This window comes from Phasianus colchicus, chromosome 15 (assembly GCF_987193195.1).
Source record: "Phasianus colchicus chromosome 15, bPhaCol1.hap1.1, whole genome shotgun sequence".
NCBI classification, from domain to species: Eukaryota; Metazoa; Chordata; class Aves; order Galliformes; family Phasianidae; genus Phasianus; species Phasianus colchicus.
This window is the reverse complement of record NC_143450.1, coordinates 16,582,682-16,604,750: the sequence shown is the minus strand read 5'-3', so window position 1 is coordinate 16,604,750 and position 22,069 is coordinate 16,582,682. Positions and strand designations below refer to the sequence as shown.

General features: G+C 43.3%; 1 protein-coding gene across 4 annotated transcripts in view; it reads right to left on the bottom strand.

Moving 5' to 3' along the window:
* Positions 1-418: 418 nt before the first annotated feature.
* The window catches only part of LOC149915934 (uncharacterized), a 68,422-nt gene continuing 46,771 nt past the window's right edge, over positions 419-22,069 (bottom strand). For all 4 annotated transcript variants that reach the window (XR_016471334.1, XR_016471335.1, XM_090150830.1 and 1 more), the window contains 2 exons: positions 9,521-9,671; positions 419-890 (listed from right to left, as the gene is read on the bottom strand). Coding sequence is in view for 2 of the 4 variants with exons in the window: in XM_090150830.1 (XP_090006956.1) it covers positions 721-890; positions 9,521-9,671 (321 nt within the window). In the remaining 2 variants the exon portion in view is untranslated. The remainder of the gene's footprint in view (positions 891-9,520; positions 9,672-22,069) is intronic.

Genomic DNA, 22,069 nt, shown 5'->3' with positions numbered 1-22,069 from the left:
CAGCAGGATTAACCTGTGGTCCTAAGAGGATGCTGTTCATGTCACAGAATCACAGGCACTCAAATTAGCTCAGAAATCAGCAACCTAGAACTAATTTATGTACTTCCATTCTGGAAAACCCTTTTGTTCCAAATATCATTTGTGGTGATCTCACACACCCAGGTATTTGAGTCAGAAAAAAACAGTGAAAGCCCGCAGCATCTGCAATGGATTCACAGGGGTTGGGGTCAAACACTGCAACAGAAAGAATTTAACAAAACAGTATAGCCCAGCCCATTGGGTCAGAAGTTTTTTGTTTGTTTGTTTGTTTTAAAGCTAGATAATTTTATGACTCTGGATTTTGAATCCTGATTCATAAGAAGCCATCGTGGCTGTGCAACACTGTCCTCTATTGGAAGCAGCTTAGCAGGCCTCCCGAAGCACTGCCTGACATCCTCTGCTGAGCTCATAGGAGAAGGACCAGTTATTTTATTTATTTCCAGCTGAATGTCTCCTGTGGTTTATCTCCGAGGTTGTCTGCCTGAGTTTCCTTAGCACTACGCATCGCCCACGAGTTGTTCCAAAATATCATTCTGCTTTGACTTTGCCTTGTGTTTACTCAGTACCTGTAGCAGTAAAAAGGCTTTGCACAAGAGAGTCATTGAATTAATACGAGCAGATTTATTGTGCAGGCTTTATAATCTTTCTTGCACACCGAGCTCAAAAACTCTAATGCATATATTAGGAGAAAGGATCTTGACAGAAATGCTGCAGGTGCCCCATAAATATCCCGGTGCCTCTGTAGAAGGGGAACCCAGTGACCTTCTGGAAGGAGTATGCTTTCAGCTCCATGTATTTGCAGAGACAGGACCCAGGGTACGGTGTTGTTTTAGAGCTACCATCCCTGGAAGCTTTTGGGAAAGAAAAAAGGACAATACAGGGGTGTCACAGAAGTGGCACCTGGGAGGGGGCAATGGCATTGCTACAGCCACACAACCCTCGCAGCAGGGGTCCAAGCTCTGCATTAAAGCAACTAAGAGCCAGGGACACAGATGCTGCCTGTCCGCTGCCATCTCCTCCAGTCCTGCATGTGCACATCTCCTCAAGGAACAACATTTCATGACTCTGGCACATCATTTACCATACCTTCTCTCGCATGCTTTTGTTTGTTGTTTTTTTCCTATTTTCAATTCCTAATTTCCTCTGTTCAGGAGCATTATTCCACCAGTGAGAGGACAGGGGGGGAATATCTTCCTCACACTCTGAACTCCAGCTCTGTGTTACCTTTCTAACAGGATACAGAAGTCACACATCACCTACTGGAGTTGCCAAATACCTTTTTCTAGTTGCGATTGGCCCAGTGACCCTGCACAGAAGCACAAGATGGAAAAAATAATCATGTCTTTTGAGGTCTGGCCTCGAGCAGAGGGTTATCTCCCCTCTAACATGTTTCTGACCTGGGTTCAAATGCTCTCTGTCCAATGAGGGCAGAAGCTGCATGTCACCCATGTTCTATCTTCTCTTCCCACTCATTGCCAGTGTTGCTGATACTATCCCCAGCAGGACCAGCTGTGACAGGGAGAGTTCACGCCTGCTATTGTGAGGGGCCTTGCAGTCATTAGTCTCTAAAATTGCTTTCCATGGTGTACAAGAGACATAACAAATGGCTAATTTAATAAAATTGTGTTGGTTCATTCAGCCAGAGGAGCAAGGATAATAGCAGCCAATTGTGAAAAAATTGGAAGTCACTCAGATGTCATGGGTTTGAATTTCTCATAATGCCAGAGCCCATGTCCCTGCTTGCCCCTCTCCTCTGATGCACAGCGATGGAGGGAGGGGGCACAGAGCACAGCCCCGGCCAGCAGGAGGCACAGCGGGCTGGCAGAGGTAGGAATGGTGCTTATTGGGAATTCCCTGACCTAATACAGTTACATTAAGAGCATTAACACTTGGAATCAATCCTAGATTGGGTACCCAATACCCAAATGGTGCTTTCTCTTCTCTTCCTACCATAGAGGTAGCTTTAGTGACAGTCCTCGTGTTAAATGGGATCTCCTTCTCCCCGGCAACCCAGCTCCAGCTCTTCACTTCTCCAATGGAAGCTTTAGCTTCACTGACAGCTTTCACAAACACGAGAAGTACCCAGATACAGCATGGAGGAAAGGAGCAGACAGGACTGCCCCAGCAGAGACCTTTCAGTGCCAGGGCAACATGGATGAGACAGGAGGCAGATCTGATAGCAGAAGGTACAAAAAGCCCCTGTGCAGTTCTGCCACAACTCAGACACGGCCACAAGGAATCAAGCAACACATTACACAAACCAACACCAGCAGCAGAGCAGATTGCTTATAATACATCCTTAACACCTCATGAGATAAAATCCAGTGTCACCACTATGATCCCAATCAAGGCTGAATCATCAGCTTCCACATTAGCACTGAATTTCGCTTTTAAAGTAAAGTGAAATTCATTGGCAAGACTCTCCTGCCTCCTTTTACCTACAGATAAATCTCAGTAACTCAGGGAAGTTTGCGACTGAGTGAGCAAACAATTTGATCACTTAGTTTTGCAGAAGCAAGATCTTTAATAGATTTTTAAGCAGTCCTTACCCAGCGACCTTTAAACAAGTTGTAGTTATCGTGTGCAAATTCATTATTTCCTAAAATGTTTTAATTTCATAATTAACTTGAATGCCCTACTTGCATTCAGATTAAACTGACTATTTTACCTGTACTAAAAGAAATTGAGTGGATGGGGAGGAACACTTTTTCCTGCTTTATCTTTCCAGCCACGTGAGACAGCAGGGTTCTCTCCACATGCCTGCAGCTGCCAAAAGATTCCCACTGTCTGCAGCCCTCCTGCCTCTGTAGATGCTGGAGCACGACCCAACCTGGCTCAGCCTCTCCATGGCCACTGGGCACAGCACCTGCATGACTGCTCACCTCCTGCACCCAGCAAAGAAAACATAATCCTAGGAAAAACAAACCCTCAGATGCTGGCTTTCCTGGGGTGCCTTCCTACGTGGATTTTCTGGTGCTCGTTTTCTGGTGTCTCCCTCTTCCAGCCAGCCAGCTTCCAAGAGAGACAAAAATAAAAAGAAACCCATGCCAAAGGAATCAGCTAGACCTGAATACCTGCAACGTGTCAGTAAACCAGTTTAAAGTCTTCCCAGCTCCCTGTCAAGTCCTCGGCAGCTGAACACACGCATCCATCTGTCCCTGCTTTTGTAGATCACCTTCTACTGCAGTCACTTGCCACCAACCTGTCCCTGACTACCTTCTCAAGATTATTTCTCTCCCCAAGCCCCTTGTAACCAAAACACTCCAGTATTCACCATTTGCTGCAGTGTAGAACCTTAGAAAAAACAAGCATTGCCAGCAAGAAACTCCAGTGGATTGCTCAGCTACAAAAGCTTATGTTGCTGTTGGCTTGTCATTTACAAGGCCTGAACTAAGCACAAGAAGTTCCAGCAGTGGCATGAGTTAGATAGGACAGGCACAGCCGACGCTGTGCTCAGAATTCAGTGCTTGTTAAAAAATACAGGGGCTCAGAGGTCTTGGACGGGGACAAGAGCAATTGGGCAGAGATGGGAAATGTAACCTTTGATGAGCGACAACAGAGGTTACATGGATGAATACTAATGAGAAAAGTCTGAATAAATTCATACTGAGGGTTCAAGGGAAAACGTTTTAACCTGATAATATCTTAGTAGTTGTGCTATCTTGCTGGCCTCAGGAATATTATCTCAAAGAACAAGGTCTGAACATAACCCAGGTTTAGATGTTAATTTGTCCAGAGGTATTTAAAATCAAAGCTCGCTCACAGTTGTCTAAAAACTGCAGTGCAAGCACTGCAGGTGGGTTGGCCTTCCTGCAACCTTGCCCCATGCCCATCACCGCTTGCACCAGCACAGCTAATCAGCATTCTGCTTCCTTTGACCCTGTCCTAAACACAGAGCTAAGCCATTTTTGCAAAGTGCTGCTCAAATACATGAGTACACAAAGAGAAAAGCTGGTGGCCAACCTTGGCAGTGAGCCTGCAGCTTGGGTCACCCAACTTTGGGACTCCTCCTCTACGGGTTGGCACAACCACAGCTCATCCAGAAGTTTGTTCTTCCACTTTACAGAGCAAAGATAAATGCAAGGACAACAAATGTGGAAAACACAAATACAAGGACCACGGTTCTCCAAATCACAGCAGATTTTGTAGGAGGTCACATCTCTTAAAACTCTTTCCAGAAGCAACCCAAACCATTTAGAAACGTGGGACAATTTGCAGTTCAAGAATCTACAATCACACATGATCCTATATCTCCTGCCTTGCTAAGTCCTTCACAGCACTCATTTTAAAACTTGAGATGAGCTTGCACCATTAGGCAGACATCCAATTAACCTGTCCTCTGGGAGGAAGCTCTCTGCTCCTCCAGCAAACGGAAGGAAATCTGGACAACCACCAAAGTTATTTTTATCTGCACTGCAACATGTTGGTACAAACTCCACTTTCACACACAGTCTTCCAAATGAATAAAAAAAGAAAATGACAGCAAGTGATATAAAGCGGGAAACAGCAGCCATTGAGGGCATCGTAGCAAACCTTCTCCCTCTCTCCAGGCAGGAGATAAATCCAGTGCAACAAATTAGCACCATAAACACTGCACACATTTGCAGTGATTTATATGTGTATTTTACCTAAGCCAGGCATTTTCTGATTTCTAAGGAGGGAAAAGGATAGCAAAAGGATCCCCATCCATCCCAGCCACTGTTGTTGCATCAGGAACTTGCTGCTCACCCATTGCATTAACACCAAGCAGCTCTCCTGTGGGCTTTATCTGTACATCAGTAAATGCTTATGCAAAGGTAAATAAATTCTAGTCTTATCCTAAGGCAAATTTGTCTCATTCAATGTGATATTTCAGTGCTTCTGCAGCACTTGTATAGCAGAATTGCAATGCAGAGCAGTTGCTATATTAGAAAGTTGTAAAACCCAGAGACGTTGGCTTATGGTTTCTTTTTTTCATCCTCTAGTGAACTTCACATCACCTTTCATACTTTATCATTGTGCTGCATAATCTCTCTCTATCTCTGCAGAATTGCTGGGTTCACTACAGCGCCTAATACAAAACATGAAATATTGCACTACGCACCCATGCAAAAGGCCAATTTTCATTAATCAAATATTCAGAAGAGTCAGTGCTCTGTAAAATAATGAGAGCTTAGAAAGCGGAGTGCAAAAGCACATAAGACGGAGCTTCAGCACTTGACATGCTGACAAAGTTCCCACCAGGAAAATCTCAGACCTTCCCTTCTACACCCCTGATGTCCCCTTCCCAAAGAAATCATTTCCCAAAGTGAAGGATCTATCTGAATTCTAAATTTTAATTCTGTCTTCCACAGCGCTGCAGAAAAGCGGACAGAATCACAGGAAGGACGCTGAAAAATTATCTGACTGGGAGCTTAGCAATAGAAAACCATAAATCATCTTGGCAGTTATGCAGTTTTCTTGTGAGGTGATGTTCATGGGAGTAGCTGTTAACTAACAGATGTGTGCTTACGGCCCTTGCTTTTCAGACTCACATCAGTAGGTGCAATGACTACTGATACAAACTGTGCCCCTGTGCCTTTTCCAAAGGGACAGAAGCAGACTGGAAGGCTGTTGCCCTTGGAGTTTATTTTGGGGCCTAATAAAGGATTTGGGCATTGGATAGAATCATTACGGTTGGAAAAGACCACTAAGTTCACCAAGTCTAACCACCGACCCACCACCACCATCACCACCGACCTCAGTGCCATAGCCACCCTTCTCTTGGAAATCCCCAGGGATGATGACCCCATTATTTCCCTGAGCAACAGTTAAAGAAAAATTAAAAAAAAAAAAAAAAAAAAAAAGGCAGCACCAAGAGATTATTTATTCTTAATTAAATCTGCAGTGAGCACAACGACAGGGAAAAAAATAAGAAATTAATTCATTATCTGGATAGCAAATGAAACTAATGGATGTTTGGGGAGTTTTTGACAGCAAGGAAAGTTAAAATAAAAAACTGTATAAAATGACACGAAGCAGGAAATTAGACCACTTCTCCAGAGCCTGCTAGGCACCATTAGGCAGAACAATTAGTAAATCTTTCAACAGATAAAAACAGAAGAGTTTATGTAACTTGTGGACACACCACTGGATTTTACTTCAAAAAAGACTCGTGCATTAACTGAGTCTCACATAGGATTCTGCTGAATGTGTCTGCCATACTCCCTGCTGGAATAATCTGATGGAGTTCAATGGAACTGAGATAATTTCTTCTAGCTCATCTTTGACGTTAAAGACAGTATTTGTTTATGAAAAGATTCCTTGTGCTAAAAGATGAACTCATCTCGAATGTTCAAATGATTTTAAGTCTCCTCCAGTCATAAATCAGCAAGAGGGAGCGGAAGAGTTTTCCACACAGCCATCAAAGACTGATTTAAAACACAGAATGAAGAGATCTAACTCTCAATTTAAGGAGATACTTCCCGAAATATTTATTTTCTTGGGAAAATCAATAGCTGCAAATCCACAATTCCAAGTGGGTAAAACTACAGAAGAAAATGCAGCTTGCTTTAGAGCCACTAAAATATTTGAGTTGTGCAGCTTAGATTTAACCCATAAGAAACATTCAACCCAAGCTATTTCAATATTACCTCCCAACCACCATCATATAAAAAGTCACTGTGTTTGTCAAGTTAACCAGCTTGCTAATTACCTGCCATAAAAAAAGGAGCTAAACACACATAGGTATAGAAATGCTTCAAGAGGGAGCAGGGAAAAAAGTTATTTGAACATTTTGCATATTAATACTGCTCTTAATGTTCTGACTGCTCTTACATTTAATTGCAATGGTTTCAACCACATCAGGATAATCAATCATCACTTTAAAATGTAATTAACTCCTGCAGGAAACTGTTCATGAAGGGAATTAAGAAATTTACTGTCTGAAGTTAAATTTGGGATTACTTATAGAACTGTTCCAGCACTGGCACGCTGCTTTCTGGCTCTGCAGGCACTGCTCAGGCTCCATTTCCACTGAGGGTGGGGAGAACTGTACCCAACAGGATGCCCAGGGCAGAAGAAGGACAACTCATGATTTGTTTTTTAACCTGCTACAGAGATGGGCTCAAAGCACTGCTCACCAACACTGACAGCTTTTGCTCATATCACCTACTGGGCATGTGGTAGCATCTAGTGAGAGAACGAGGAGTTGCTTCCATCCATAGGGATATCACCAAGCTGGCAAAACTGCAATACAGATAATCTGTCCACCTGTGAATGGACTACAGATTTCATCCTTTATCAAACTCAGAGTCTCCTAAACCCAACCAGGAAACCCAGTTCAATCCTTTCTTTCACATCATCAGAAAACCACAGCAGATCAGGTACATAAACCATACCAAGAACTTCTTCCCATCCAGAAGCATCCTCACCAGCTTCCGCAATGCATCTCAGGATCTCTTTTCTGCAAAAACCCATCCTTGCTGTTTCCCACACAGGCTTGCAAACAGTTACACGGGTATGCTCTAACAGATGGAGCAACCAGCTGGATGTTGAGTACCACTCTCTCTATGGCTGGACACATACAGAGCTCTATTAAATTTTAAATTTTAATCAGAGAATGTCTAGTTTAAAATTAAACTTCAGCCTCTGATCTTAAGGTTTGGGAAATGAAATACATTATCAGCCATAAATGCCCTTCTGCTTGAAGGAGAGGGAACGTTGCTCCTGTTTTTGGAAAAAGGCACGTAGGGAAGTCACTTCCTTCCCTTCAGCCCTCCCAGACGTGGGAGTTTAAGGAAGATTTGAAGCAGTGTATCACAGCATGACCAACTCAATGACTCTTTCAAAATTAAATACAATTAGAAGTGGCATCGTACCTGAGGCTTTTAAGCAAAATCATATCAGTGGCTCAAACCAGTCTTTCTGATGCTGATTGTTTTTACAGTAAATACTCAATATTTCCATGTCATACAAGAGCAGACGAACACCTTACCTGGACCCTCATCCCATGAGACCACCGAGTGTCTCTCTCCCATCTAATGGAAGCCTTCACTCTTGCTTTATAAGCAGCATTAAACTTTCAACCCTAGATTTTCTTCATCTGTTTTAGTGTGGAGGATAATGGGATTTTAAGAACTCCTTCTCAAATGGTAATTTTTATATTTGTGAAAAACTACAGGACCATCTGTAATTGAACATATCCAAGCAATGACATTTAAATTGGAATAACCTTCACTTCAGAAGGGCCCATTTTTGGAAGGCCATGGAATAGGAAGGACCATCCCAGGAGCATGGGGCTGTGGCACTGATTTCTGCCCCAGTTGGGATCCCAGAGGCTGCCCACACAGCCAGAATGCAAGGAAGCCCTCAAACATCCCTTTCTGTTATACAGATCCTTTCCACACAGCATTGCTAAGATCCCGTCTGACACAAGAGCATCTTTCTACCACTTGAAAATCCAGTAGAAAAAAAATATTGTTTTTACAGATTTTTCTCTTCAGAAACAAACAAACAGACTCAGATTGGCAGAATACACTTGCGCTTCTTATTGAATCTTTGCTTCTTTTCTGCCATAGAAAGGGGCCCAAAATGCAGAGACTTTGATTTAACTATGATGCCTTGCACTTCAGCTGAGGGACTCAACCTTCTGGCTCAGCCATCTATCCCTGGGCAGAGCCCGAGCCACCGAGCTCCAACACACAACCAGCCACCAAAGCACAGGGCAGGACGGGAAAGGAATATCTGTACCATCTATCCCTGGGCAGAGCCAGCTCATCTAACAGGGAGAGGAAACAAAGGGAAAAGAACTTGTAGAAATAATAAATACAACTTCCCATCTGGCAGCTAGGCTTTTGTTCATGCCGTTCACCTGCAGCAAGTTCTTTTTTTTTTTCCTCTGAAACAACTCTGCTATATTAGCTATGAAATGTCCAAACATATTGCTTCTGTAAATCTGTGCAAAAGGAGAACCTGGGGTAAGACACTGGGAGACGTGTGCCTGCTGCATTCCCCTTGGGGCAGCCATAGCTCAGCTTACCACAAGCCAAACCCCAATGGGATAAGCAGGTAGCAGCAAGCACAGGCAATCACTGCAGTCACTGCACACACGTAGCTTTTATTGAGAAAACCATCACATCTCGCCATGCAACATCCTATCTGCTGGGTAAGATCAGGAAATCCCGCTGAAACTAAAACTCAGAAATCCCATCCTGAGCCCCAGCACGGTCCTGCTGTACTGAGGTGAGTCCCTTCAGTTCGTGTTGTTTAGGATTTCACAAAAGGACAACACACACGTCCATCCAATGGCTCCAGTGCTCCAACAACAACTAACGGGCTGCGAAACAACCAGAACACGGTCTGTCCTTTCCTTTAACCTCAAAATACACTCCTTATATCCCCAAAATCCTGAAAACAAACCAGGAAAGAGACCAAGCTGCTATGTCTTCTATCCCCCACGGCATTAAATAAGCAAACAGGCTGACTTCCATCACTCCACGCCTTAGCAGCTCTGTTCTCCTACCTGGTGGGTCAGCAGCAGTCCTTCTGAGCGCTGAGCCTGGGGCTGTGCCCAGCAGCGCGCGCCCGCCGGCCGTCCTATTCATCTCTGTCTGGCAGGGCATCTCCCAGTGGTTTGTGTTCATTTGTCCGTAGACTCTGAGAACGTGGAAAGCCTGAAAGAGAGATCGGGAAAGGTTAATTGGTTTCGTTGACCATCTGTTTGTGCTGTGAATAAACGCTGCGAATAACGCGTAACAAATGGCACCTACAAGGATTAAATAAATCAATTCTGGGGATTAGAAACAACCTATGGACTGCGCTAATGGAGCAGAAGGCTGTGCAACAAAAATCAGCATTGCTGAGCTGTGGAGTCTGTGACCTTTAGGGGACAGAAAACCCAGGTTTTCTAGGAAGCCTGAGGTGAAACAGGAAAATAGAATGATTAGAGACAGCCAAGTAAAACCTGAGCAAATGCTTAGAGAAGCGAGCAAATGGAGGACAGACTGGTCCCACCTGATGGCACAAAGCAGTTATAATCCTGCAATCTCTTTGGGTTTTCTATATTCCTTTTGTCCCACTCCCTACAGAAGTAATACTTAAGAACTCCTATGCAAGTAAAGTAAATATTTCTAGATTTTAATACTATTACTTCCCCTCCTTTCTTATCCTTTCCAGAAGAGCTCAAGGATCCTCACTGCATGGAATCCTTCCTGCTCAGGGATGTACATGTCCCCAGAAGCACTGAGTCACAGCACCATGGTGGGGAGCAGGAGAGCTCTGGATGCTCCCCTCGGAATTTCATTTCCAAAATCACAAATGTCACTCAAAATAAATAGTATTTATATATGAATAAGAGATTTGAAACATTACCTTAGCCTAAAATTGTTACTTCAAAAAAGCATCATTATCATCTCAAAAAGTTTTGGTAAGCCATCCAAAAGAAAGCTGCGTCCATCAGTGCACACATGCAGACATGAACTGCAAGTTATGGAACAGTTCCCCACCCAAAATGAGCCAAACATGGTAACAAGTAATGGTGGTGGCTTTGGTAGAGCTTCAGGGCACTGCAGACTGGGTTTCATCACCAGGAAGGATGGAAGAGCATTTGAAAGGCATCATCCATGGGGGATCCCAGCAAGATGGACTGGTACGCTCTCAGGCTATTGATTCCATTCAGCAGTCTTTGTTTCAAAAATCAGTTGCTTTGCTAAATATTTTCATAGAGAATTCCAGAGCAGTACTTGGAAACACTAGCATGAAAAAGATGAATTCACTTTGCAAGTTTTAGTGACATGCTTGCATCTCTGATATGATTATTAGGAACCATTAGTGTAGAAAAAAATTACAAACATGGCCAATGATTACTGATTAATGATCACTTTATGAGATGTGACAGTAGTTAACGCAGTGTACCCAGCTCAAGTATTGACTCAAGATGTTGCAATTCCACAGCAAACAAAAGGACAGCTAAACAGAGGTTTGTGGGCACCACGTTTTTGCACATGGGAGCTCTGCTTGCAGGGCATCCTCACAGCCTGGAGCATCCACCAGGGACCAGCAGCCCATGGGAAGCTTTGCTATGCTAGGCCACCTCCATCATTTTGCACTCTGTTTCTTACCCAAACCCATGTAAAAAAAAGCCCACACATGCAAAATGTAAGCTTCCAAGTGCCCAGCATGCGTAACTGAGAGCCCCTATTTCCAAGGAGCACTGACATGCTTGGAGCTCACACTTAAGCAACCTTTAGTATGAGCACACCGCCTGTTCCTGCAGGTCTAGAGATCCATCATGTCCCACCTGAACACAGAAACTGATGCTCCCAAGCATCTGAATGCTAAAATGCCAAGATTCACTTATTCCTTGTACACAACCACGCCAGAATTATAGATCCCAGGAGTGGCTGTAACCTTTGGAAACTATTCTCAGTTGTGCTCGAAGTGAGTGAATGGAATCTCAGAGAATAACATGCCTGAGAAGTCCAGTATGAACAGAGAGTTCATTTTCAAAGTGCATATAATAACTCATTACCTCCTAACGAATGGTAGATACCCTCCTGCCCCAGCCCTGCCAAGGAACCAATGACACCTTTACCTTCTCAAAACAGAACCTGACCCTTTCTGGTGTTTCAGGACTTCCTTGGATCACCCCACTGAAGATCGGGTTCACACTTTTAACAACACAAGAATAGAATACCTAAAACCTTGAAAGTTGAATTAGCTGCACAACGTACACTGCAAACACTGTAGTTGTACATGGCAGCACGCAGAGCCTGCTTAGAACTCACTGTCAGTGCAGATCCACACAGCTGCTAGAAGGTGAAATACAACTACATAAGTGAAGGAGATGGGATTCTTCTTAGGAGTGAACTGAAAGAAATAAGCTCTGATAGAAAACACCGTATCTAAGATCCCTGTAAGAGAGATGCCATGGGGCTTATTACTTACTCCTGTTAAGAACAGAATAACTCATGAATATCACATTCAATTACCCCATTTCAGGCAGGCTGTAACTTGGAAATGAAGATCATGTCTGATTATCCCATTTCAGGTAAACTATTGGTGTGAATTATCAGAGGGCTCTAATCTTTTTGCACTTATCTGGAGCACTTAATTGCCCGATGTTAACTGTGCTAATGCATGACCAGACCTCGCATCTGCCTGAGTCTGCACTCGGTTAACTCCTTAATTGCCACCACATTCACTCCTCTCTCCCTGCTTCTGCAACTGCACATTAATTCTTGCCAAAAAAACAGAAATTATTCAGTAGCATCTTCAGATACTCTGCCAGCCTTCATATTTGCACCAGATGATGCATCTTGGGTCTAATAGAGCAAAATCTCCAGAGATCCCCTATATAGTACTTTTCCTGTCTGGTGTTTCATGAGTGTTTCAATAATCATCACACTTGCATGCATCCTACCAGCATCACAGGATGTCCCAAGTTGGAAGGAACTCATAAGGATCGAGTCCAACTCCTGATCCACAGCATTACACTGCACAAGTGTTACACTGCACAAGCTCACCATCATCCACCTCCTCACCACATCCAGATCACCCATGAAGCTGTAAGCCTTGCTTCTCCTATCCTCATCCTCCACTGAGGGGCTTGGAATGCTGCATACGTACAGGAGCAATAAACAATCTCAAGTCCTCCATATGCTAATGGCAATTGAAAAGCTTCTTTCCATTTATGCACAGAAACTGCCACCTCAGTCCTCTCCAGGAGGAATTATTCCACAGGCTCTTTTCACAAACTCTTTTTTCCCCCTCTCTTTGCAGTTTCACAGCTCCTCTGTGCTTCATCCCCAAAAATCAGGTCGGGCAGCTGGTGGTGATGCTGAGCCCACTGTCCTCATACAACATCTGACGGGGCCTTGGGCACCCGCAGAGGGATGGGGGGAAACAAGGGAGATTACAGATGGATAACACTGGTTGTCAGTGCTCCAAAAGTGACCAAACTTCTCTTAAGCAATCCCTCCAGGCCCAGCCTAGCCCAGGTCTCCTGGGGCTGCTTCCCAGCACAGTGCTCGTGGAATGACATCAAGGCACACTTAGGGAGCAGTGTTTGCTTAAACCCGGGTTTCCAAAGTAATTTCTTCTATTGCAACTTCAGTCTGCGTAAAACAAGGATTTAAATATTCTGCCTACAGATCACAAATTGCAACAAAAACACATTTATCTTGCATAATGGGATTGTGGGTTCTTTTGTTTGTTGTTGTTGTGGTTGTTTTTTTTTTTTTTAAAGCCTATTTCTATCTACCACCAAGAAGTGATTTCATACATCCTTTCCACATATGTCAGAAACTGTGAGAGGATGGGGACTTTTTTTCCATCCTGTGTATTATTAAACATAATAGTCAGCCACCTCTAGAACCCATCATTGATTGAGATAGATGGAGCTATTTAAAAGAAAAAAAAAAATCTAATGAAGTCTCTTTGGTGCCTCTGAAACTCGGCAGCAAAGATAAATGAGAAACAATTTCTTGATATCCATTATTTTAAATTACAGATATCAGCCCTGATGCTGTTCTCAAGGTTTATTGAGTTTTCATAGAATACCATCAACTTCTACATTCCGCTCATTTAATTGAAACCTGCGACCCAAGTGTTTTCCTCTTGTGTCAGGTTGAAGCCACAGGGCGATGCCTCTGCTGAACGTGGGCCACAGCACTGATTCCACCACCTCCCTGGGCAAGCATTCTTTCTGCTCTTAAAAGCCTATAGATAATAACAGACCATAGACTTCTCTCCTCAGCCCCAAGATATAAGCATTTAAGCAAAGCCAAAGGATTTCTTTCCAGCTGGCCAGGCCTTGCCTGTCATTGAACACATCCCAGTGACCGACATCACGCTTGCCAGCACAGGAAAATAAGGAGACAGGGACTGAAAAGCATGCCCAAAGCAAGTCCTTCTGCCAAGACGCAGGGAAGTTTTCCTGCCCTGTCCTCAGGAGCATCAGAAATGTAAAGCAATAGGCTGCCATCAGGCAAATTAAACATGTAATTCAAGATACAGTGCAAAACAGAGATCCTAATTGGATACACTCGTATCCCACTGAGCCATTTGCAGGTCCCTTTCCTTACAGCTGCCAAGCACTGGGTTGAGAGATGAGGCTCTCTGCCTCGTGCTTTCCAGGGCCTGTGGTGGCAGGACATAGATTTAGTAGTTAAATCCTTCACATCTCATTGCTTTACCCTTCCACTTCACTCTCTCATGATTTCTCTTTCTGCTGCCTGCAGTCCAGGAGTGCCTTTGCTTTTCCTCTCCCCTGTATTGCAGAGGCAGAGCACGACCTGCAAATATCTCAGCATTTGGAGAAAACTAATGGCACAGCAGGAGGATGTTGTTGCATTTGGCTCTTACAGTTTCAGTATGTTTTATTACACTGGTGTGAGGTAGCAGAGGTGTTAGTGGGTAATTTAAATTTAATCATTTATTTGGACACTTTTAATGTTAACTAGAATGCCATAAATGCTGCAGCTGAGAAGTGGTTTGTTGTGCACTGCCATAAATCTGTGTTACAGAAAATGCTCTTCTTTAGTCCACTTTGATTTATCTTTGAGTGAGAGCTACCCAGGATTGTGTAACAAAGCATGATACTGCTTACGCTTAATGCAATGTTTCATCTATAAACTGGAAAAGGATCCAAAACTCATTATAATAATCTTTTTAAATGGTGACTTTTAACTTCACAGCAATTTACAGGAATTTGAGTACTAAGAACTTAATCAGGGCAAGGCAACGGTTCAGGATTCTGCTGTAAAGAATCTCTTAGATCTAAAACTCTCCAGTATGGTAGAAAAGAAAATGCTGCATTAAAAGCATCCCATCCCATAATACTGTCCATCATTTTACTAAGTCTGCCTGAAATTCTTAAAGTGACAGCCACAGTGGCCTTACTGTTTCCTATGTCGATCCTGGCACTGGTAGCTGGGTATCCTGACAGAATCTGCCTGTGTAACCTTCCCAAACCTCACCTCCTTCACGGAGTTAAACACTCGATAGACTTCTACCATTCCTGTAGTTCTAAGTGCCCTAAAAATGGCTCATGCTATGAACTGCTGACAGCTGTTTCATCTGCCTTCTAATTGCACGGACTGCTTACAGAACTCAAAGGAGAAAAAGCAAAGCAGCACCTCCCAGAGCAATTTCTATCATAATAGCAAAAAGAAAAAAAAAAGCCCACAGTGACCATTGCCATTTGTTGTTTCCAGAGACTCCACTGCATGCAGACCTGGCACCACGAGTCCTGGGTACCTGCTGTCACGTCTGCATTGACTTCCAGTGTTACAGGTAGGACAGAAATCCAACATTAGCTCACCAAGCCCACGTAACACAAGAATTTGGAGCAAGGGCTGTAACAGCAGAGTCTATTTTAGGGCAGAACAAGAGATCAGAACAATACTGACTCCTTGCATTCAGGCATTTACCCAAGGTCCACCTTGAGAAGGAACTTTGCCATAGAATTCTAGACTAATCCTACCCTGTGCCTGCTCCTTAGGAAGGCTTTGTATGGCCATTCACCCCACAGTAAGCACAGCCCTTCTATGTCCCTCTGTGCAAGACTTTTCTCCAGTAACTTAATCCCAAAGCACATCCAGGGACCTTGAGAAAGTAGCATGGTGTATGTATATACACTGAGTGCTTCATCAGTATATTAAAGGAAAAATAAAATACCACACATTAAGTGCAAGCTGCAGGAATGCTTTAATACAATCATCAAGGTTGAGCAGTTTCCTGTAACACCAATTTTCACCTAAGGAACAAGCAGGGTTTGCATTAATCTAATAAGTTGTGGCTGTAGGAAAAAACTTCCATTGGCTTCAGAGGGCTTTAATTAAGCATGTATGGTCTTGCAAAAATACCAAAACACACAGATCCAGCTCCAATGATCTTGAGATTTAACTAGATAAAACTGCATTTTAAGGAAGACAGAAAAAGGAAGCAGTGAATTAACAAATAATGATTGGTCTATTAAATATTACCAGATTCGGAAATGTTAATCCCTGTATTTCCAGAATCTCAGCTATTGGAGAAAATGTCATGAATAGAAATCAATAGAAATCCAAATCCCATCATCCAAAGCTGAATATTCTTCCTGGCCTATTTAGAACTGAGTAATTAGGAGACACATACAACTTAGAGAAAATGTAGAAGGCTCTCAAAAATAACTGTCCCCATTGAGAGGTTTTGCATTTACATCCCAGAAACAAAATAAATCAGGCCATGTCCTTAGCTGGTATAACGTGACACTGTCAATTTCAATAAAGTACAGCAGCTTAAAGACTCCAGGCCCCTCGGCATAATCCTTTCATTTAAACTCAGTAAATCAAAATCAACTCCACTGATTTCTGCAGAGTCACAGCCTTTGGGTAAGCCAGAGGAAAGCCAGAAACTCTTTTTCAGAGGGATTATCACTGCCTCATAATTCATGAACTGTCCCGAGAAGGAGATACACTACGATCTGACCTGCAGGGGATGGGGAGTTTTGCCCCTCTCCAGTTCCTCCCACCCAGTCCCAAGGATCAACATGCCAACCCAGCCCAGCCACACAGCTCCACCTGGCACACTGGGACAAATGGTGTCATTTCTTTCCAGACCTGAATTTCCTGGGGTCTCCACCCGTGAAATACTCCCATTAATCAAGGCTCTGCCTGCCTCCTGTGGCTCTTCTGAGAAGTTCTTACCCTTCCCGTTCACCACGGAGTGAAGTTAATTCAGGCAATCTCCCTGATCCACAGCCTTGCACGTGCAACAGCAGTATTTCAAGTGATACAATATTTCTCTGCAGTAAAAGCTTCACCCTTTGAAGATTCAAATAAAAAACACTAAGACATTTCCAGTAATTAGCAATACAGTAACATTCAGCATCCTTTCTCGGTAGCCAAGAGAAAAGCTTCTGCAGCAGCACCAGCTTTGACATGCAGTGATGGAAAGGGTATGAAGATGGGAAGCAAGTCAGGATTTCTCTTTGGGTTCCCTTTTTCCCATGTGTTTTGAACACGAGCAATAAACACATTGACTGTTTTGCTTCCCAGAAATACTGCCTGCAACGAAAGCAGGGCCTGGAAGCCTCTACTGGAATGTGATCTGGCTTTTTGTGCTGAGTGGGCAGGGTTGGGGCACCTTGTGCACCCTTTGCTTTCTCCATGGATAGGGTAGGGGAGTGAGGAAGGAGAGCTGCTTTCTTCCCACTGCTAGAATAAATTTTAAAAAGGGATTAAAAAGCGCATAAACTCAAACACTGCTCAAATCTTTTTAAAGCAGCCTAAAATTCAAAGGTTGCCATCAGTACTGTGCCTGAAGATTTGACTTCAAATGCATTTGGAGGGGGAAAAATAAGTAATATTCAAATGTACACTTAACTCCAATGCAGTCCTGTGCCCACCCACAGCATCTCCGACCAAAGCACCACAGGAAATCTCCCCCATCCCAGCATAAAGCACTGCTTTTGTAAATTACAAGGGGACACAGTGGCTAATAGGATCAGGACCCAAAGAGCAACAGAAGAAGAGAAAGGATGAATGAGTGATATCTAATACAAAGCGCAATTTTGTTTGCTCTCCCCCTCCAAGAGGCAGCTCACAGCTTCACAATATTGCCTGCATTTATAAGGTCGGGGGGTTCCCTCCTAATGCTGTTACGTGCCTGCAATTGCCATTAATTTCAACATAAGCTTCAAACGTGCTGCAGCAGCAGCAAAATAAGGTTGTAAAATTCCACCTGTCCTGAAAGATATTTATTGTTCTAGAGGGTAAAACCCTCTGCAACACGCAGTTGTTGTTAAAAGCCAAGTGAGAAAAAGAGATCATGCTATTTCTGGCCAAACTGGAGGACACGTGGGATTCTGAGAGCACTGGACACAGTGCTCAGAGAAGGTGAGCGCTACCCACTATTCAAATGGACTCATCCAACCTACTTGACTTTTTTCATCAGTCCTCCTGGACTGCCTTCCAGAACAGCTTCCTTCTAAATGTATTTGTTTACTAACGGTTTCACCTACCAACCCTTATTCTGCCAATGCCTATAATTCCATTGACAGTGTCCAAGCACATCCCAAGAAACCCACCCAGCCCATTACAGCAGCAGGAGATACCTGCCAGCCCAGCTACCAACAGCAGCAATGGGTGCATGCAGACCTCAGCATGGATAAATGACAACTCAGTGACTGCAGAGCCCTGGAGGATTCCCTCCACCAACCCTAGGTCCTACAGCTGCAGCCTTTTTGGTTGTCCCACCAGCCACAAGGTGTTCACATCCTCAGCCTCACACTGCATTGTTCAGCACTGACAGCAGGGAAACCCAGCAGCACGCCCCAAATCAATGGATTTACTACTTCCAGTCATGACTAACATGGCAGAATCAATCTGAGATGATGTATTTGGGAATCAGATAGCTATCTCCATGAACAGGATCACACACGCAGCAGCTGTGCTGCCATGTATTCCATTTACTCACCACCAAAGCCAATGGGGATGTTTCCAGTCACCAGTATTATGTCTTAAACTGGACAGCTGGAATGGAGACAACATGGGGTGCTGGGAAAACCCAACCCATCCAAGCCCAACCCATGGGGTTTGCTATTGCCAGGGGGATGTTACAAAGACTGTCAAAAGCAATGAGAACACAAAATTCAAACAGGCTGCCTTTTTCCCTGTACACATGAAAATCATTCCAGCTCCATTATTAATGCACTTGGGCTCATTTGTCAAGACTTTCATAAAGATGAGTTCAAAACCAAGAAAACCTCCAGCATTTTTATGATAAATACCAGCAAGTCTGTGGGATGGGAGATTAGGCTGCACACTGTGCTTCTTCCCAGCAAATCCCTCCTCACCATTTTAGATTATTTTAAGTCAAAACAAGGCGAAAAAATGAGCTGTTTAAAGCATCAGTAAACAAACAAAGGCCTCTTACTAGCAGGCCTTTATCCTCAATTTATGCCACTTTTATATTTTCTTTTATATGAAAATGTAGTGCCTTTAGCCCTCCAACTCTGCTACTGCTGCTTTTAACACTTTTACCCATTCAGACAGTCATTTATTTACCATTTCCATTTTTGTTTTCAATTCAAGATGAAAGTATTCAGTTATTTATTTAGGGCTTCAGTAAATTGATTTTTCCTTTATAGGTGCACTGCACAAACTAAAACATTAAAATAGATGAATCCCATTCTGCTTGTTTGTTTAATTTCCTTTCTCCACTCATACGAGTTTCTAAATTCTTCCTCTGCACCTGGCATCTCAGATGCAGCATCCCCTGAGCAGCACGATGCCAATCCAGTGTTTAAGCTGCTATAATAGCAATGAGCTGCAGTAACAGAAGTGAATGAACTTAATATCGGACATCACCAATATTACACATCCATCAGCCCTGGGACACCCAAAGCATTCCAACAGCCCCACACATCTCATTCCCCAACTAGACACACAGTCCAGATCTTCCACTTAGGTTTGAATTTGACCCAAGAAGACGACAGACAGGAAAAAAGCTAAAAGGGAAACTCCCTGAGATCCACAAACTCTGCTCTTCATTGCTCTGCAGGAGAACCAAGCATTGTTTTGCAGCTTTTTTCCCCACCCATTACAAATGCACACACAGATGTGCTCATTTCTCTATTTCCCATCTCCCCAAGCCCAGCACGTACCCAGGAAATCACAAGGAGAACAGCTCACATGGCATGCTGGAGGGGGACAGGAGTGCTGTATGGAAACGGTGTAATAAATCCACACCTGTCAGGGAAAGGTGCCCACAGAAACAAAACTGCATTTGAGCAGACTGTTTTAGTTTTGAAAAAAAAAAACTCACCCTAGAGTGCTAGAAAATGAGATAGAGACAGGCAAAATACAGAGCAAAAAGTGGAATGCAAATGCCCTGGCCGTCCTTTGCCACGTTCCCCTGCACACTTTGTGTGGAATCTCAGCAGAGCTGGAGAAAAGGGCTGCTGCTTTGTTTCCCTTTCACCAGCTCCTACAGGGATCTAACAGAAAGCTTCCCATACCCCACGGTCTGCACAGGTTCTTGCTGATGGCAACAAACACCCAGCAGAAGCTGATGGGAGCCCAAAACAAGCAAACACCATGATCTTAAACACGTTTTGTCATTCTGTTAAAAGAAATAACAACAATATACACCTAATATGAGCATGTACACGTTGCAATGCCACAACACAGTAGTTAAATGAATGTACATCTCTTGGCCCTAACCAAGCCTTGCTCTGCAGCACTCAGTGCCCCCACACCAGCAGCAGGGAACGTGATTTGCAACTGTTGGGCCTCTGTACTTTGCAGTTTTCCACATTGAAGAACTTAAGTCTCTTCATTCTGCTGTAATGGAGTAATTTATCACCCAATTCCTTTTAAAAGTAACTAATATAGATAGATTAGATAGTAAGATGTGATACATAAAGAATAATGGTCCATTTTTAATAAGTTTCCAATATGTTATAATATCATGTGATTGATTAGAAAGCTCGTTGTTTTACTCTAACATCTTTTTAAAGACTTCTCAATATCATTTCAAGATTAAAAAGTTAAAGAAAGCTTAATCATCTGTTCTGGATGTAACCTGGAAGAGCAGCAGATTCAGGAGTGCCTGAAATTGTTATCTGGCTTCTTGAGCACCAAAAGGGGAAGCAATCTATCCCACAACCTCTTTGGGCACCACTCCATCCCAGCTGTTCAGTCAGAAAATATTATTGTACTGAGAAGCAGAAGAATGAATTCATTTAAGAGTTAAACAGGTGGGATCAATCCAGCTGCTGGGGAAACTGGGATTTCTTCATTCTTTAGTGAGAGGAACTGCATCTCTCCTATCCCCATTACCCTCAGTGAAGATGTGTACTCCTACAGACAGCCAATAATCCAGTTAATAAGTATTTCCAAAGCATCCATTTAATCAGGATCTAAGTAGCATTCCTTCCCCAGCACAGAAATGCCTGTGCATCTGTGAAACAGTCTCAAAACATGAAGGAAAGGAGGAGCAAATAGATCCAGAAAAGAGAAAGGAGAAAAAGGGAGCTGTCACCATGCAGACTTGTACCAAAGCACAGCCACAATTCAGCCCTACCACCTTCAGGGGCTTTACTGGAAGTTATTTATTTATTCCAGTAAACCAGATAACTTCTGTGAAACTCTGCCCAGCAATTCTGCACAGAGAACCTCGCAGCAACTGCTGCTTCCAGACGTGCCAATTAGGAATAAATTCAACCCCAATGTAGTTTTAATGACCTTGATTTAATTAAACCTGAAGGAAATAACTAAACATGTATTACAAGAAATCCTAACCTCTATTCTAACTTGGACTCTTAAATTTCACCCTGAAAACCATCTCCAATCTTTCACAAACAATAACTCAGCGAGATAACATTGCAACAACCATCCCACACCTGAGCATCATTCCTTCTCTGCAAAGGATGCTTCCAGCTAGCAAGCTGCACCAGAAATCAACCCTGCCCATGGCAGCAGCCGGGGGTTAAAGGCAGAAGCTGTCAGCCTGCAGGGGGCACAAAAGAAACCTCCCCATCCCCAGGCAGCTGCACACACAGACAGCAGCCAGGGCAGCAGCAAAAATGGGCCCATATCCAACTATTAATACATCCCAACAAAATACGCAGTTTCCTTGTTTATTGCCTTCCAAGTCCATCCCAGCACCTGACATTGTCATCTGAACAGCAGGAAGACAATTAATTTGATAGAATACCAAAGTGGCACTGTTAAGTCACAGGGACCTCTCAGCTTGGACTGAGACCTTCCCAACCAAGCAGAGTTGGGGTAGAAGCAGCCTTGCAAGTAAGAAACATTTTTTTTCAGGTACATTTGAGCTTTACTTTTCCTCCTTGTAACAGCCTGCATGATTTCTCTTCTGTCAGAGAACGAACACAAGTGTTGTTTGCAGTCAGAACGTCTCTTTTAGTTCCTCTGATTTAAAAGAAAAATCTATACACTGACTAGCTCTGCACTCATACAGCACCTTTGGAGCCAAAGGGAGAAATGCTTTGTTTGGAAAATGTCAAAATGAGATGCATATTATTATAACGGAACATATATTATAAATGAGATATTTAATATTT